The 15,421-nt window shown below is 34.9% G+C and overlaps 1 protein-coding gene across 9 annotated transcripts in view; it reads right to left on the reverse strand.

Moving 5' to 3' along the window:
• The window catches only part of NCOA3 (nuclear receptor coactivator 3), an 85,617-nt gene that overhangs the window by 15,306 nt on the left and 54,890 nt on the right, over positions 1-15,421 (reverse strand). For 6 of the 9 annotated variants that reach the window (XM_048072464.2, XM_048072457.2, XM_048072459.2 and 3 more), the window contains 9 exons: positions 14,639-14,714; positions 9,070-9,177; positions 6,332-6,504; positions 5,124-5,224; positions 4,031-4,205; positions 3,262-3,450; positions 2,905-3,006; positions 1,965-2,105; positions 606-753 (listed from right to left, as the gene is read on the reverse strand). In XM_048072464.2, coding sequence (XP_047928421.2) covers positions 606-753; positions 1,965-2,105; positions 2,905-3,006; positions 3,262-3,450; positions 4,031-4,205; positions 5,124-5,224; positions 6,332-6,504; positions 9,070-9,167 — 1,127 coding nt within the window. In that variant the 5' untranslated portion in view covers positions 9,168-9,177; positions 14,639-14,714. Of the gene's footprint in view, positions 1-605; positions 754-1,964; positions 2,106-2,904; positions 3,007-3,261; positions 3,451-4,030; positions 4,206-5,123; positions 5,225-6,331; positions 6,505-9,069; positions 9,178-14,638; positions 14,732-15,421 lie in introns of all 9 variants that reach the window. The other 3 variants (XM_048072462.2, XM_048072463.2, XM_048072460.2) reach the window with 2 other exon arrangements.

Consider the following 15,421-nt stretch of genomic DNA (forward strand, 5'->3'; position numbering starts at 1 on the left):
TCCTAACATGCACACTAATCACACCCTGAACAATCTCAACTACTCATTTTTCAGCATCTGGAGGTACTTTAATGCCAGAAGCTGAGAGACTCCCTCCAGAGTGGCATATCAATTATTCCTGCAATCAACAAGAACAGGTCACAGGAAGTGCTATTTAAGGTACGTTTGAGTCATCAGTGATGCATCTGAGGGGGTTTTGTTGTTGTCTTTTTAACTGGTCTGCAATTAAAAAGAACAAGATGCAAGAGAAAGCACATAACTAAGCATTTCTATTTCCAGTGTTTCATCATTGTAAATGTTAACCCAAAAGAATACTAAACACATAATGACAGGCCCCCTGCAGGAACAGAGGGAAAAACTTCCCTTTTGACTGGGGCTGTCATTCTGCCACACAGCTGCGAGGCTGCATGTCGACTAAAATCTTAAGATTGAATAAATGTGTCATTTATTTGCATGCTATGCAACACTGCTTCCCAAATTATTATTCTTCTGTTTGAGCTTTAACCAAATAAAATATTTTGGCATACTAGTTTTTCAGGTATCTTCAAGGTTAGATATATTTTTAAAAGCTATGACACTTAAATGACAGACACCATTGATTTCACCTTTGAAGAAAGTGGGTAGAGACAAACCCATGACGGTCATTAGTTACAGGATTTCGAAATAGTTTACTCTTTGTTTGCGCAGTTACGATAGTACCATCCGCTAAAGAAAACCGATACAATGGTGTTTCAGCATGACCTTGTGTATAAGCTGTAAAGGAAATACACTGATATCAGTCATATGTAAAAGACCAAAAATTGTTAATATGCACTCTATAGATTTTTCAGCAAAATATCCCTCTTCTGATGAAGACAAAAATAATCCAAGACATACACAAGAGTGATATTCAACTAAAGGAAGCATTACACATTTTCTCCTCTAACAGCAGAGGGAGCAGAAAAGCAAACAAAAGATTATTTTGATGCTGCAGTATTTTGTGCTAACCATGCACAGCTGGCAAAGTTCTATATTTAACAGATTTCCAAGACTAGATTAGCAGGTTTCCGTGACTCGTCCTTGGGGAGAAAGACTAATCAACGCTTAAATAGCAACTTCAGTTAAATAAATAGGTAACAAATATGAAATAGAAATGAAATTTGGAAGCCTTCTGATTAAGTACTTTCAATTTCAAATTATTATTTTTTTTTAAATCAAAAAATTGTGGAAACCACTGCTTTTAATCTGAGACCCAAATTTCTTCTTAACGTGGGATTTATTTAATCAGTTAAATTGAAGAACTTCCAATGGAATCTCCATTTTCTGCCACTACACTTTCCTTATTTAATATCCCCCTACTTGAATTTGTTAATCATTGAGAAACACTACAATTTAGAAAATGTACGAAATTTCATTTTCTTACTGTAGATGGTGGCTGTACTTCACTTTATCAAGATTATCAAAGTAGCATTACAAAATAACACTGGAACACTGAAAATATTTTGAAACCCTGTATCTTGAATAAGATGAAAAAAGGCATCAACACAAACATTACCACTTTTCAGACTAGCTAACAAATAAACTATCCTTTCTTTAGCAAAATAAAATAAAAAGAAAGTCATGTTAAAAGAGAATAACAAGCTAATGACAAACAAGGATTACATGTTATTACAGAAATTTAGCTGTCACTGTCATTGCTATATCCATCCATAGAAAAAAAGATTACTTCAAGCTTCCAGATTATTTATCTGGCATTTTCCATGAAAAGTATCTACACAGACACATTAGAAAAACAAAATAACTTCTATCAGAATTTCTATTTCTCAAGAGTTCATCCTTCTTCAGACTGTACATATGAGTCACAGCAATTAACTAAAAATATGGAAAAAATGAACACAGGCAGGATTTTAGCATTTTTGTTTTTCAGAAAAATATGCAGTCACTGGGAAAAGCAGTACAAGCAAACACTGTAAACAGATTTTTACCTTCATGATAATGGCGTTTGTTTGACCATGTCTGTCCATCATTATGGCATAAGAACCTCTGAATACATCGACGAATTGTGTCTTCAAAGCCGGGTCTCATGGAAGATCGCAACGAGTTTGTATCAATGTTGACAAGTTTGCCTGTTACATGGAAGAAAACATGCAAGATAAACTCTTTAGGACTATACCAATCCTTTCATATAAACATGATACATTTCTGAAGGCTCCAACATCACTCTTTGAATTGTTCATCACCCTAACACCCAATTTTAAGTATGCAGAAGCTACGTTTATGAATAATCTGCCATATGGGAGTATGATGCTGCTTGTTAAAACATCAATTCCCAAACGGATTTAGATAATCATAAAAGAGGAAGTTCAAATATCCGTAGGTTAATACTAGAGCTTTTAGAAAACATACAGCAACTTTATCTCTGGTTACAGGCACCTAAAGGATGCACAGACAGTAAAACTTTCTACTAACCAGCTACATCCACAAATTAACATCTTAAACATAAACACTGAAAAGCCCAATATAGTTATTTCAATTTAAGCAGCGTAAAATGCTTTAAATATTAGCTCACGTACTGCAGAAAAATACAAACATTCTAGAACTTTCATTACCTTCAATTATGATTTATATTTCTTACATGTGAAGGAAAGCATAATGAAAACAATTTGAAATGCTGCCAAGTAAAGACACAAGCAATGTTTTAAACCAACCTGCCAGACAACGCCATACCAGCATACAGACAGAAAATGTGTCCCACACTTGCTATTACACCCCAGTGCCAACGATGGTATATTTAAAAAAAACAGTTAGGAATTCTTGTTATGAATTCTGCTAGTCACTATGGATCCGCAACTTATTTATGTATCTAAAACAAGCACATGGACAAAAAAGATACCTTCATACCTTCATCTTGGGTACATTTCTCACCTGAAAGATCATGTCTCGTAATAAAACTCTCTGGGTTTGTTGGAAATACTCTTTCAGCAGTTGTGATACGACGTGCCACACAAATCATACAAGACTGCAAATCTGTATTTAAAAAAGAATAGTTTTTCTTTCATTTCTTTCTTATTTCATTCTGTTAAAGAATCTAATAAAATAGATGGAGCATCTTGCATTGTTAAAATAGAAGTATAAACAATAAGAGTTTAAGTTTTTGCATTCTGTTCCTACTTCATTCAGAAACGGATTGCATAAGCTACAGATTTCATAACACATACCAAATAACAAAAAGCTTTACTCAGAGATTTCTTTTCTGCACAGTAATTGAATAAAATTTCCTACCTTCCCCCTCTTCCATCATAGCTCTTGGCTGAGATAAAGCAAAACACTGCATTGTTTCATATCTCTGACGTGTATCCTGATGGCTGCCTACATCTTCCAAAAGATCATGAGAGGTTTTCACCATCATCCGGCAATTAAATGTATGGCTCTTCTGTCTAGGTGTTTCATTGGTCCAAGCAACTCCGTTAACTTAAAAGAACACAGTATGGGTTTATAATGATTTTCTATTTTTTTTCTTAACTTAGATACCTTGTTACTAGATTAGAGAGATTAAAGAGTTTTAAAATGTACTCAATATACCATCATTTCTATACCTTGGGAATAGTAATATTGTGAGCCAAGTAAAAAAAAAAATATATTTCCTTAATATGACAATTTCACTCTTACTTGAAAGACTGCTGAAAAGTCATTCCCAGATTTAAAAAACAAGCAGTTCCTTCAGCTAGTCCTGTAGCTATACAAAATGTGTTCCTTTAGTATGCTTGTTTTATGTTACAGGTAAACAAATTGAAAAGGCTAAAGTACAGTGTGAATTTCCAGCGCATTTATTTCTAGTGGTGTGTTTATTAAGAATATTTTAATTTTGTGCACTATTAAGAACATACTACCATGTTTTCAAAATTAATATACTTTTGAAGTCAAATTTCCTTTGCAAAAGTAACTTGTTTTGTAAGGTTATCCATTACAAGTTACTTAGGTGTTTGTTTTTTTCCTTCTCTGATTATTTTCAAATAGTCTAATGACAGTATAGTAAGTCAACTTTCATTACCTGAAGATTTTGGTAAGTTTTTAAGGAAGTCCTTCCGGTCCTCTTCATGCAGGATACCATAGACGCTTGTATTTACCAAATCTTCTTGTTTATATTGCAAATACTGTGTGACATTTTCTGACACAAATACTATGTTCCCGTCTCGATTTACAACGAACAGGAAACCATCCAATGCCTAAATATTAAAGTGACAACATACCATATAAGACTGCAAAATTCTGAACATAATTTAGTTTAAAAATCATGCAGGTGCTAAACGTCAAATTACAATATATGCATTTCTTTTCATGGGTAGCGCTAAATTTTCAATTTTTTCTGCACAGAAAATTGTGCCTGTTAAGAAATGATTTCAATATCCAAAATCAATCTATTCATTTATTATTCAATTGAGATTTTTCACAGTGATAACCAGCTTTCATGTTTTATTCTTTCTTTATCTGAACAGAAGATAATGAATTCATAAAATTATTTCAATAGCTGGCAAACTCAAATACGAAGAAATTCAGTAGAAACAAGTAGTAAGACATAACCATGAAGACATTTCCACCACCAAGTGACAAAGTAACAGAGAGTCTATCCTTTTGTTAAAATACTGTATGTTCTTAACTGAAAGAAAAATTAAATTTTTATTTAAAACGATAAAGTTTCAAACATGCTTTTTCTTAGATTAATATGCTTGATAGCAGCATTTGTTGAAGATGCTCCACATTTTAGAAACACAAACATCGATATACATCACATACCTCTAGTCTTTGTAAAACCTCATCCATTTATTTTAATGGACACTCCCTAAAGCTAAGGGAAAATATTTCTTGTATGGCTAAGCCCTGCTTTAGTTGTAATTTCCTAATGACTGCCAGAAAAAGTAAAGCACAAGAATACAAGAAAAGGCCAAAAGCTATTCTTTTCTTTCATTCTACAGACTATTTCAACAAAAATAAGAAAACACAATGGATTTTATTTCTGATCCTTTCATGGTTCCATATAGTTCTTGCATACTATTTCACTATAGCATTGCAGGCTCTATTGTAATAGTTTCAGCTGCTCTAATTTTTTTTTCTAGGGATTTACCAGGTGCCTAGTTTGTACTTGCCTGTAATAAAAGAGGTCCCAAGGAATCCTTATCAATAACTCCTTGACCCGTAGAAGACACATCAGCTTTCTGAACATCATCGTCATTAGAAACAGCTTTTCCTGAAAATCAGAAGATGTTTCCATAAAGCAACATTTCATATGAAACTATATTTTTAATATTACTAGCCAAATTCTGGAAAGTAAATAAATAAAGGAAAAAACAAACAAACAAACAAACAAACAAAAAACACTAATGAGAGAGGAGATCTCAAATAGTTCTTGTTGCTTATGACCAGAGTAAATGTCATGGCTACGTAATATCAAACCCTTTGCTCACAAAAATTGACTTGACAGTTAAAGCTGGATCAAAGCAACCACCACTCTGTTTTGCGAACAGTATTTCTTCTGCTGCTTCCAGGATCATATGTCTGATGAATGCTTGATGAATCTTTCAATGTCCATTAAACAGACTTTTTGGCACATCTTTCTGGTTTTATTTTGATTATCTCATCATCATTGGTCACAGTCCTCAGATGCTATCACAACTGTTCTATGAGCAGTCTTTGGGTAGTGTTAATAAATATGTGTGTGTGAGCACACGAATATGTCTGTATGTATATGTATATATATAAATAAAATTATATTTTAAGGATCAAAATATCCTAAATGAGTAATTTGGTTGCAGGCAAAGGTGCAATGGGCATCCACATCAGGCAGGAGAATTACAGAAAACAAACAGTAAACTTTGTTCTGTGGTATCGCATACTAAGCTGTATAATGAAACAATTATTATATTAGGGTACATGCAATTGCATTAGAAATATCTTAAATATCTTAAGAAATTCAGAAATATCTTAAGACGTCTTTTTAGAACTGTTTTAACATGTATTCAAAACTGTGGTAAATTAGCAAGACTGGCAAAATACACAACATAGTTCACTTGATTTGAAAAAAGAATCTACTGCCCAAAGGAAATATGTATAGTTGACACTTGGTAGGCTAGTCATTTAAAATATATATATTAATATGTATATATATATAGTCATGTGATATATATATATATGGAATATATATATATTCCATCACTATGAATTTCTTTTTTTTTTTTTTTTTTTGGCATATACCCGTGTATTTAAAAATATATGTATTGTACCACTTAGTCTTACCCTTTGAAAAAGGAATCACAAGAAAATGAAATTGTTTGTTTGGCTTAGCAGGGAACTGTACCTTGCTCTTTTATCTGTCGAATCTGTCTCACGGTTTCTTTTAAAATAGCACATTTGTCTGGTTTGACGTTGAAATTATCAATGTCACTCAGATTAGCAGATATCAGTTCAGCCAGTTCTTCAATGTATTTGCTTTCCTGCTCACGCCGACGCTTCTCACCGCTGCAGGTCAGACTAGGAATCAAAAACATTATTACATATACTTATATTCCATCATGCACAAGAGCTGTGTGCTCACACTGAACTTCAATGTACTTCTTGTAACACCTATCTATTAAACTTAAGTAGTAGTCATTCTTCTAGCAAACACAAATCTAACGGGGTGTGCGTATGTTTTGTTCTGTTGCTGTTTGTTTTGTTGCTTTTTTGTTTTCTTAATAATCTTAAGTAGCAATTTATCTTAAGAGGACATGAGGTTATTCATCCAAAAAAATCCTTCTGTGATATGCTATTGTCAAACAATGAAAATAGTAACCGCCTATTATAAAACTGTAACATTCCTATTTTAATCTTAAGTTACTTTAGATTTGTTTATAAGTTATAAAAAGGAATTTAGCATTTTATAAAATCTTCTCAAATTGCTTGTAATGAGATGACTATGAAAGGTGATACCTAAAATAAATTTCTAGGCATTGGGGAAAAAAAGAAAAAGTCATCTCAGTTTCCAAGAAAATCAGAATCCCAGACAACCTAATGTTGAGAGATAAAGTCTCTCTCTGAAATTTCTTTTCCTGCATAGTTTAACAGGAAAAAGTAAAGCTTTGCTGAGTAAAGATATGGTCTATAAGCTAAATCAACAAGAAGGACTGTGGCATACCCAGAGCATCCTGAGAGTAGGAAGAGGTATTCAGGAGAAAGGAAAGGGGGCAAGAATGGACACACTGAGGGAATCAAAAGACAATGAAAAATCTTTGAGAATGATAGAATCACCTAGGTTGGAAAAGACCTGCAAGACCACCAAGTCCAGCTGTCAATCTGACCTACTGAATCCCATCACTTAAACACATCCACATGTCTCTTAAATACCTCCAGGGATAGGGACTCCACCACTTCTCTGGGCAGCCCATTCCAATGCCTCACCACCCCTCTCCATGAAGAAATTCTTCATAATATCTGAACTAAACCTCCCATGTGCATCTTGAGGCCATTTCCTCATGTCCTATCACTTGTCACCCGAGAAAAGAGACGGACACCATCCTCTCTGCAACCTCTGCGCAGGTAATTGTAGAGAACAGTGAGGTCTCCCCTAAGCCTCCTCTTCTCCACACTGAATAACCCCAGTTCCCTCAGCCACTCCTCCTCAATCTTGTCTTCCAGTGCCTTCACCAGCTTCATTGCTCTTCTCTCTACACACTCAAGCAACTCAATGTCCTTCTTGTAGTGAGGGGCCCAAAACTGAACACAATGTTTGAGGTGCGGTCTCACAAGCACCACGTACAAGAGGACGGTCACTTCCCTGGTCCTGCTGGCTACACAAGTTCTGATGCAGGCCAGGATGCCATTGGCCTTGGCCACCTTGGCACACTGCTCAGCACCCCTGGGTCCTTCTCTTCTGGGTAACTTTCGAGCCACTCCTCCCAAAGCCTGTACCACTGCATGGGGTTGGTATGACCTGCATAATCCTCCTTCTGTTGTTGATAATAATTATAACAGCATTTTTATTGTCCATTACTAAATTAGTCAAACTGAGTTCCAGTTAGGCTTTGGCCCTTCTGGTTTTCTCCCTGCACAACTTCACAATAGCTCTACAGTCCTCCTGAGTTGCCCGTCCCTTCTTCCAGAGTTCATAAACTCTCTTTTTCTTCCTGAGTTCCTGTAAATCTCTGTTCAGCTAGGCTGGTCTTCTCCCCTCAACTTTCACTGCATTGGGACAGCCTGCTCCTGTGCCTTTCAGATTTCATTCTTAAAGAAGGTCCAGCCTTCCAGGACTCTACCTGTCAGAACCACCTCCCAAGGGACTATGTGGAGGACACTCCCAAAGAAACTCTGGGATATGGTGCAAGGATCTGAGGATCTCATAGGCAATTTCTTACATGATGGAGGAAATTAGCAAGGGACAGTGGGGAAGTGTGTAAAAGGGAGAAATAAGAGTACACATGACGCCTGGTATTTTGGTGAAACTGGAGACATTTTGAAAAGGTTTTACTGTGTGGGAACAAGAACATGAAAGTATAGCACAGAACCATTAGTGTGTGGCAGAAAGTAAGGAGGTCTGAGACAGAAAACTAAATCCCTCAGACAACTGAATCTCTGACAGGTTTGAATGAGAGGCAGGAAGACAGCATGGAATAACAAAATTCAAGACAAGGTTGCAAAGAACTAGTCTGGAGAAATGCACGTCAAAAAAGTGCTCACTCTATTGCAGTATTCTGTAGTAACCATAACCATCTGAAATGAGGCCTGCAAATCAATTACCAGATATAAGATGCTGCCTCTGTAATTTCTTTGAAGCAACCAGTTTTTCTTCTTTTGTCTTGCAATCACAGCTTCAAACAGTGACTCCTTAAACATCCACTCCAATAAGATTTAGCAAGAGACTACCGAGTGTAGTTCGTAAGCTTTGGCAGATCTACACATAATAGTAAAGCTGTGCATCTTCAAAACAAAAAATGCCCTAAGAATTTTTCAACTGAACACAATGCTTAGTTTAAACATACTCAAAAGTGCAATGAAAACTTGAAAAATAGTAAAAAAACCAAACACGTAGCAAAAGAAGCGGAGAAGTCTCTATACACCTACCTTGCACCTGGGGTATCACAAGGCAATGGCTTGCGCTTCCTTGACTCATTGGTCAAGCTATCCAAGGAGTTTTCTCCTAATCCACTCATCCTGACCATACATCAGCAACTAAAAGCAATAAAATAAGAATTGTGAATGAACCTCTCAAAATAAAAGTCTAAAATGTAGAGAATTTACCCAGATAACTCATTTATTTTTATTTATAGAACTGAGTCTTCATTTATTTATTTATAACTGAAAATCCATCTACCGTTTTAATATTAAAAATACATCTGGTTACATTTTTTTAAACCTATTTTTGTAAACATATATTTTGGTGAACTTTGCATCAATGTCAGCAAAAATAAATGTAAAAAAATGCATTTAATTTCATAGTATAAATTACAGTGTGAGTAATCTGTATTCTATATATGCTGAAATAATTTTTCCCCATTTTCAGAGACGTTTAAAGCTTTGCACCATAGAACAGGAATGACCGTATAGCTCCAATTTGGCTGAAAATAGTAAGATTCTCAGTGTTTTAATATACACTAGGAAACTTGAAAAGAAATAGGTTTCTTTGCAAATAAAACAATAAAGGAATTTAAATGCCATATAGCCTTAAAAAGACATCTAGTAAACAAAGTGCTTTCAGGACAAGTCATCTAAAGAAAAAAGAGAGGTGTCTGCATTGCTTCTGATGTACTAATTTGGTTTTCGCTTACCAGCTTTTTGTGGCAAAAAGTACTACTACCTAAGAGGAGCAAACAAAGGGAAAGACCCACAAGCACATATTTGTGTGAAGCAGCAGAGGGGTTGCTTGCAGCATTTGATACTGTTATCACTGTATGTCAGCTATGGACAGAGAATTGGGGACATTCTTCCTACAGCAGTACCAACCTTTGGAGACTAAAAAGGACAGAGGATTGCTGACTGCACTGAGGAGGAAACACTGGATTACTCTTGCAGATGTGCATAGTTCAGAAATAAACTGGCATACATTTAAAGCACAAGTTCTCTTTACAGCTAAGCAAATGTCATGATGCTTAACATAAAGTCATATTGATAACCAAGTCTCATTCCAAGTGATATGCAATAGGACAGGAAAGGATAACATACTTTGTAAATCACAGGAAAATTCAAAATAACAGTAAAGTATAATCTTGCATTTGAAACAAACTATTACACAAGATGCCTAACTCCACAACTATAGCCAGGACTGCACAGGTACGAAGCTGGTGTAACAGCTAACTCTCTGACGCAAAACCAGGATGGATAAGACAGGGTAGATGGAACGGCAAGCCTGAAGACTGTTATTCAGTCAGGTATTTCTCCAGGGTAAAAATTCCTGAACACAGGGAAAATAGCAGCCCACCTTGCTTGAGGCTGCAGGTACACAGTTACACCACTAGATGACAGTATATTGCCAAATGGCAGCAAGAACGGTATTTTCTTCAATTAAGCAGCTTGAACGAAAAGCTGCTCAGCTGAACAAGTAGTTTCAAAACCAAATTATATAAACAAGCTACGATCACGCAAAAAGCGGCCGATTCTCTGAAGCTCAGGGGAACAGACTCACAGGGTCTTACGCCTGCGGAGCGCACGCTCAGGCCGCAGGTGACACACACACACCCCAGGATCAGGATCGGTGCTTCTCCCCTCTCGCAGCTGCATTCCTGGGCAAAGTGTGATGCTGCAACACGAAGAGCTATTGTGGCGAGAGAGAGGATGAGCTTAAGCTATAATAAGATTTGAGGATGGCTCAGGAAGGGTGTGGGCACAGCAAGTATGTCCGAAGCCAAGAGCAAATGCTTCTATTTAAGAGGAAGAAAGATTGAAACTGTATTAAATATTGAAAAAATCGAGCTCAGATAGCTTGATTTTTGGCATTTCAATGGAACGTAATTTGGGTTGCATTAAGTGACTTAGAACGGAAATGCCATTTCTGGTTTGGCATCTACCTGTATTGACAGGTATTGAACTCAGCATAGGATTAAATAGAAAACAAAGTTACTATGTTTTGTCTCAGAAACATGATACACATCACAGCACTTGTATTTAAGAAAAACATTAAGTGCCTACAAATAAAAGCTTGAAGAAGGAAGGAAAAACTTGGTAAGTGGTGTAGCTCATTTCCTTACTGTTATACCCAAGTAGCTTGCAGTAGTTCTTCCAGCCTGGAGCTGCAGAGTGCCCTGCCCATGCCTTTTCCTTTCCCTAAGAATACCTTTCCAAAGGTATTCCTGAGAAGGTACATAACATCTACAACAACTGCTTAGCTAAGGAAACTCTAGCAGCTGCTTTCCAATACGCGTGGATTTACAGTACAAACTGTTAATAGTCTAACTAATCTTTCTGCTACAGGACATCTTAGCAAAAGAAGCTATTATTGAGTGAGTTAATAATGAAATAAATCACCAGTTAAAAGATACCAGATGTTACGTTTATCTATTGAATAGGAACCTGTAATTTCTGACGGGCTAAAGAGTTTTTTGAAAAACAAATCTATTTGGGGGACAGGGGGATTTTTTATTTTTTTTTTATGCTACTCATTATGTTTAGAAGACAGCTCTGAAACAGTTTTCTAAAGTCAGTGCATTTTTACCACTGAAGTAAAAGAAGTTTAATACAACCACCTTCGTAAACCTATTTTCTGAGCTAAATTCAAAGCACAATTTCTGGCTCTTGCATCTGTAATGCAAGCTAGAAAGATGGTGCTAGAAAGACTCTACTGCTTATATTGCACAATCTGACTTAAGGAAAGCATTTTTTGTTAGAAAAGAATTGCACAATGAAATTCTTATTTGCTTAATGAAAAGATATTTATAAGCTAGCTTAATTTGACACAATAAATAGCTCAGTTACTACGTAAACCATGGAAAGTGTAAGAAACTTTAGATAAGTATAAGTTACCCAAAGCACAGGAATTATAATCTTTCATCATATATTATTGTTATTACTCAGAACAACTGAAAGATAGACGTGACAATAATGACTCATAAAAAATCTGACAACTGTTTTGCTGTCTTTCTTCGAAGTTACAGGTACAAACTCAAAAAGTGGATGGCAAACCTCATGCATAAAAGGTTAACTAACAGTATATGCACGTTTGTGCTTAAAATGCAAAAAGGTACAGCAAATTGATTACATGTAAGGATGAAGGGATGCTGAATATAAATTCTATTCTATCACAAACAACTAGATTTTTCTAAAATTTATCTGTCCCTAATTTATATAATTTGTATATAGAATTACTTGGGACTGCCTAATTTTAAAGTCAGGTATACTTAATAATTCCATGTATACCAATATTGGTATACCAATAATTCGTATGTATACAATAACTTTCAAATGTTTGCTAGTCTGATGTTATTAGAACCAGAAAATTACTACACTGCATTGGAATCCTTTGTCATTCCCATGAAACACTTAGTAAAATAAAAGCTATACTCTATTTTGCTATTCAGTACAGTTCATAATAAGCCACACCTTGTTCTGTCCAATATTATCTTCCAATTATTTGGGAAAACACAGCACTTGCTCTCACCAAACAATTTAGAAAGATCTATATTTGTATGAAATAGACAACGTTAAAATTGGATGGAAGGAAATATGACCAGAGCAGTCGAAAGTTTATACTTAAATTTGAGAAAAGACAAGATGTTATAAGAGATGGTTTAATGTCTTCAAAGAGAAAGACATTAATTCCTTCAGCTGCAGCAGTAATGAACCACTATATACTAATGTTCCTATATCCACCAGTGGATTGGAACCAGAGGCAGCAACATTTGGAGAAAATGTTCCAAACTTTCATGACTATTTAAAAATATTAAATCCTAGAATTGTTTTTGCAATACCACTAGATTTACCTTTTCCAACATAATCTTAAATTTTCCATGTTTTTTCTCACTCATCAAAATGGGGAATGAAGAAAACAAAAAATAACAAAGAACTTTTTGCTTATCAATAAGTGTCTTGAAAAAAGCATTTGTCCCTTTTAATGAGGTGCATATGTCTCTGCCCTTGCATTATACTTTTCACATGGTAGGTCTATTAATTTTTCAGTGAAAATCATAAATGGACTGATAAAAAAAAGCACTATTGTTTTGCACATGACATAAAACAAGTTCTAGTAATTAACAGTCCATCCATTTCAACAATATATGTACAAATTTCAAAAAACAAACTGACAATTTAAAGAAATCATCAGCGTTTAGAAGACTAGCTCTTTTCAACCTGCCAGTTTCAATATTTAGACAGGCTAAAAAATTCTTCTAAAATTGTGTCCTGGTCCACCAAAAAACAGTAATCATGTCAACAATAAGATGTTTGAAATTGAGAAAGTTCCTAAAGCCATTTATTAGAGAGCATTCAACTCAAAAGCACATTAAGAAGTACTGAGTACACTAAGCAGAAAGTTTTCAGCCTGATATGATCATTTCTTCCCTGGTCTTACTCCCCTCACTCTCACATAAACTGGAATGCTCCTAACTGAGAACCTTAATTTCTGCTATGTTGTCTTTCAGTGTGCTCGTTTCCTTCAAGTGCTACTTCCCTTACGTTCTTTCTTATGCCGGTGTTCTCAGTCGGTTAAAGACTTATTTACCAAAAAGGTTATGGCAATTGGGAAACTTCTGTCCTACCAGAAGCCAAAAAATATAGACAAGTATGTACTTCAGATTTAGGTTTTGTATTTGTTTAGTTGAAATAGTTGACCATACACACATACACACAAGATAAAATTGTATTAAGTGCATAAACTCTTTTAGCACTCTTTTAGTCCCATTAAACCATCAACGTTTTGCTATAGTAAATATATGTATTTGTGGCATATAGCACATTTGGAAGCTCTTATGTCTGAGCTGACTTCTCGTTTGAAGAATTCACTAGGGAAAAAGCATAAACTGGCTCTTTGCATTCCCCAGTATTTGCCAATTATGAAAAATTAAATCAAACCAGTCCTTTTCAATGAATCATGAAGATGGCCTGGAGTTTCTTTAATTGTACATAATTTTAAAGTATTAAATACAATCTTCCTTTCTAAAAACCAAGACATAATTCAGAAAACTTATCTTAAGATGCAAACTGTAATAAACTGGTTTATGCTAAGGAAAGTCCTATATCATTAAATTTAACTTTATGTAAATAAAACGAAAGACATTCTCTTCAGCAGCTCCTCATTCTTAAGAAAAAAATATATTTTTTTCCTTAAAAGCATATATATAAAAAGCATGATAGCTTTCCAGTGATAAATTCTGATTCAAAATATTATTCAAAAAATAATTTTCTGATTCAAAATATTATTCAAACCAGCCAAAGTTTCTTTTGTTGTAAGACTGACCACAGAAACAACTGACGTTCCCATTTACAAGGATAGGAGTCCACAAAAAAGCAAACTTGAAAAACTCTCTTTATGTCAATATTGCTGTAAGGCTTTGGTTCTCTCGCTCTCTTTCCCTCTCCTCCTCTCTCTTCCCTCCTTCTCTCCCCATGCTTCTTATATACTTACATGTATAATACGCAGCTTTAAAAATGATACGGAAATAACTATTCAGGTACATATAGTCCAAGTATAAAATGGGTCACTTACATGTCCTTAGCAAACATTCAAGCACAGCATATTTTTCATAGGACCTTCAGAATCAGAAGTCATTTTAAGTCACATCCTGAAAAACAAAAAAGGCTGTACATGGAAAAAAGTGTTTACTTTTCAATATTTCATCTAACATTAATAATCTTAAAAAAAGTAAACCTTATTCAGATATTTTAATGTGAAAGTTTATAACTCAATTGTACTAACTGTAACTGTCATTTTTGCTGTATTCTAAAAAAAACAAAAAATCTGAATCTCAGCATCACAAATGCCGCTAGTATGATAGATTTTCTTTCATAAAAGAACTGAAAATATTTATTTTAAATGCATTTTTTTTCCTTTAGGAGGAAAAAAAAAGTAGATGTTTGATCTTAGTAACTTTAAAATCTAAATTAATTATTTTGTAAAGTTATGATTGGCAAGTACAAAACTAAGCGCTTAGCCACTCTACGTCAGCTTGTACACACTGCTTTGCACTAACTGTTACATGAGAATAGCAAACTGTTTTCGGAGCTACAAACATTTGGTTTTCTGTTACCCTGTTTTTCTATGAAATTCTAGGAATGAGTAATCCATATTATCATGCATTTTATACAAGGTACGATTAAGTGTACTAATTAGTGAGATTCTGGGTCTCTACAGAGAATTACGGTAACTTAGGAAAAGTTTCAAACAACAGCTGCGTGATTGAATTGATTTACTGAAAACTGCTTAAAGCACTATGTAAAGCAGAGGCTGTTCAAGCTAATTAGAAAAATAAATTGCTCTTGGGAAATATTT

Source organism: Anser cygnoides, chromosome 16 (genome assembly GCF_040182565.1).
Source record: "Anser cygnoides isolate HZ-2024a breed goose chromosome 16, Taihu_goose_T2T_genome, whole genome shotgun sequence".
NCBI classification, from domain to species: domain Eukaryota; kingdom Metazoa; phylum Chordata; class Aves; order Anseriformes; family Anatidae; genus Anser; species Anser cygnoides.